The sequence below is a fragment of the Trichomycterus rosablanca genome, chromosome 1 (genome assembly GCF_030014385.1).
Source record: "Trichomycterus rosablanca isolate fTriRos1 chromosome 1, fTriRos1.hap1, whole genome shotgun sequence".
NCBI classification, from domain to species: domain Eukaryota; kingdom Metazoa; phylum Chordata; class Actinopteri; order Siluriformes; family Trichomycteridae; genus Trichomycterus; species Trichomycterus rosablanca.
The window spans coordinates 34,708,004-34,711,161 of NC_085988.1; the positions used below are offsets into that span (position 1 = coordinate 34,708,004).

At 37.1% G+C, this 3,158-nt stretch overlaps 1 protein-coding gene across 1 annotated transcript; it reads left to right on the forward strand.

The window, feature by feature from the left end:
- Positions 1-1,680: 1,680 nt before the first annotated feature.
- gcnt3 (glucosaminyl (N-acetyl) transferase 3, mucin type) lies at positions 1,681-2,949 on the forward strand. Its single transcript, XM_062999957.1, has one exon. It carries the CDS (start codon positions 1,681-1,683, stop codon positions 2,947-2,949), a length of 1,269 nt encoding a protein of 422 aa, XP_062856027.1.
- Positions 2,950-3,158: the final 209 nt, after the last annotated feature.

The window sequence follows — 3,158 nt, forward strand, 5'->3', positions numbered from 1 at the left end:
AAGTAAAACTTTCCCTTGTGAAGCTCAAACAAATGCCAGTGAAATGGCTCTATTCCAAACCACACTTCACCATATTTATTCAGATGTCTAATTAGTGCTCTACAAAAGATATACAGTAGTTACACGCTGCGACATCTAGGATGTGGATTATCTGTGTGGTTCAGAAATAATGTTTGCCTTTCATAAATCACAGCAAACATATGTAGTAATAGTTGTAGTAGTTCGTTCGTTCCTTCACTCTGGCTGCTGTATTCATTCAGTTTCTATAGATGGTGAAAGGAAAGGAACTTACCAGACCACATTTCTTTCCCCTCCCCATTTCTTAGGGCTTTATGTTAATCTACTGCTTGACATGTGATGTGTCTGACATTTCTCTACCTCAGGTAAATTTAAACTATAAATATCAGTCATAATTCAGAACAACTCATTAACACTTCTTTGTGATGTAGTCTACTATAGTATATTTTCTTATCAGGAAGGTAATGCAGTAAACCAATTCATTAAATAAAATTTTTGCTGACCTGTGGTCAAATGTTTTAGTTTGCGCTACAGTTTACTTGGTGTTTTCTGATTGAATAGTGTAGTAAATAATATACTATATTACAGTATAGGTTTACCTAAAAGATTCAGTATCATTTGTTTTAAGTCTGAATTAGGTCTTGATTTTAGTAGTATATGACTGGTCTTTACTGTATAAAAAATACTGTAAGATAAATAATACTGTTCCATTTTCACAAGGATGTGTAAATAAGACTTTGCCTACGTAATGGAATAACGATCGGTGATTCTTTGTTCGCTGAACTAACAGTTTGTTTATTGTGAGAACAAACATACTTCTGTGCACAGAAAGCTGAAAGCCACACCTAGGTTGTGTCTGCATTATGCTGAGTTGGGTGCTGGTCTGTGAGATTTAACCTATGATGGTGCAGTTTTACTTAACTTTTTACCTAGTTTTTTTTTCTATGTTTCGGCAGCTCCTATATTTAGGGGTTGCCACACTGGATCATATTGGTCTGTATACCTCATTTGGCACATTTCCTACATCAGATGACCTTTCTGACACAACCCTCCTTATTTTTTTATCTGGCCTTGGTACTGGTACTGACAGCGCATTGGCAAGGCTATTTAGCCGTCCACCTCCCTCAGACATTGCCGAAATTAAAACCCCTGACAGAATGGTGAATCAAATTAGCTTTTTATTGACTTGCTCTAATAAAAGCTGACGGATAAAAAAAAAAATAATAATAACTATATGAAAATGTAGTGAGTACACTATTGATTTTTACTTTAAAATGTGATGAATGTAAAATGTAAAAGTACTTTTTAAAGTTAATTACTTATTACTTTACATATGTGCTTAAATGTAGTACCTAACTACTTACTTCATACTTCTTTTCACATCATACAAACATACATAATAGCAAATATTTGGAATACATGTATGTTTTTTCTTGTCCGACAGCCAGTATTTTCTTATGTTCATGTACAGAGAGCGGAAAACCACACCTCTACTGAGTTCCTCCCTCTAACCGTAAACATGTACCCTGGTTGCTTCCTATAATCTCTTTATTCAATGCTGAACAGTTTTCTGCTGTCACTCACTGCTGGGTCTTTTGTTTTGTTTTTAACCTGACTCATTATTGAACAGCAATTTCATCTAAAATGAAGAAAAAAGAAAAGATGGTACGATATATGTTTTTACTACTTTTTCTTTTTCTTACTTTCCTTGTAATGAACATTCTGAGAAAGCACTGCATGCAGAGTAGGCAGCAGGAGATGTACAAGCTAATCAAATGGGATATTGAGGAACTGCAGTCTTGTTCAGCGATTATCGAAGGTGACATGGATGGAGTTGACCAAGACCACTTCAGCCAGCTTCTCAGTTCTAACAAAGTAAAGTCTTCTTTATCTGAAGACTTTTACATTAATGCTACAACGGACTGCCAAGCTTTCATCACAGACAGAGGCTATTTTACAGTTTCTCTGAGCAAAGAGGAAAAAGACTTCCCAATTGCTTACTCCATGGTGATTCATGAAAAGATCGAGATGTTTGAGAGACTCCTGCGTGCTGTGTATACTCCACAGAATGTCTACTGTGTTCATGTGGACAAGAAGTCTTCGGACAGCTTGATCCAAGCTGTAAAGGCGATCACGTCTTGTTTTCCTAATGTATTTTTAGCCAGTAAAATGGAAAGTGTGGTCTATGCCTCTTGGTCTCGAGTTCAAGCAGACCTCAACTGCATTGATGACCTTCTCAAGCATCCAGTCCAGTGGAGGTATCTGCTTAACACCTGTGGCACGGACTTTCCTATAAAGACCAACGCTGAGATTGTTCAATCCCTGAAACATCTCAATGGAAAGAACAGTATGGAGTCAGAAATCACAAACTCATATAAAAAACAACGCTGGGAGTACCATCATAACGTCTCAAAGAGTGTGATTAGGACGAGCATTAAAAAGACCCCTCCACCTATCAATACTCCTATGTACTCTGGAAATGCTTACTTTGTGGTTACTAGAGACTTTGTGGAGCACCTGTTTAGCAGCTCAATGATTCAGACCTTCATGGAATGGGAAAAGGACACGTATAGTCCGGATGAACACATGTGGGCTACGCTACAGAGGATGCCTTCAGTGCCTGGTTCTAACCCACCTAACCAGAAATACGATGAGTCAGACATGATGTCCATAGCAAGGTTAGTGAAGTGGAGTTATCACGAAGGGAGCTTGTTAAAAGGGGCACCGTATTTACCATGCACTGGCAAACATAGGCATGCGGTGTGTGTTTATGGAGCAGGGGACCTCAACTGGATTGTAAGGCAGAAACATCTCTTTGCTAACAAGTTTGACCCTCAAGTGGACAGTATTGCTATACAATGCTTGGAGGCCTACTTACACTACAAAGCCATTAATGGTCAGTCATTACTATCTACTGATGAAATGAAATAGTATTGTTATAAAAATAATGTTTACATTTTTAGAGATATTGTATATTATTTTTCTATTAGAGTTTTTACATCTTTATGTCTTCGTATTGTTTAGATTCATGTGTGATAAAGTGATAATTATATACAATCCAATAACGGGGATAGTTCAACTAGTCATATTTTCTAAATTGGGTTTTGTAAACCAGGGTTATCTTTGCTAGCAAACACTAT

Bases quoted from the DNA above. Each gene is read 5' to 3' on its own strand.
- gcnt3 (XM_062999957.1), top strand. From the start codon at position 1,681: ATGGTACGATATATGTTTTTACTACTTTTTCTTTTTCTTACTTTCCTT.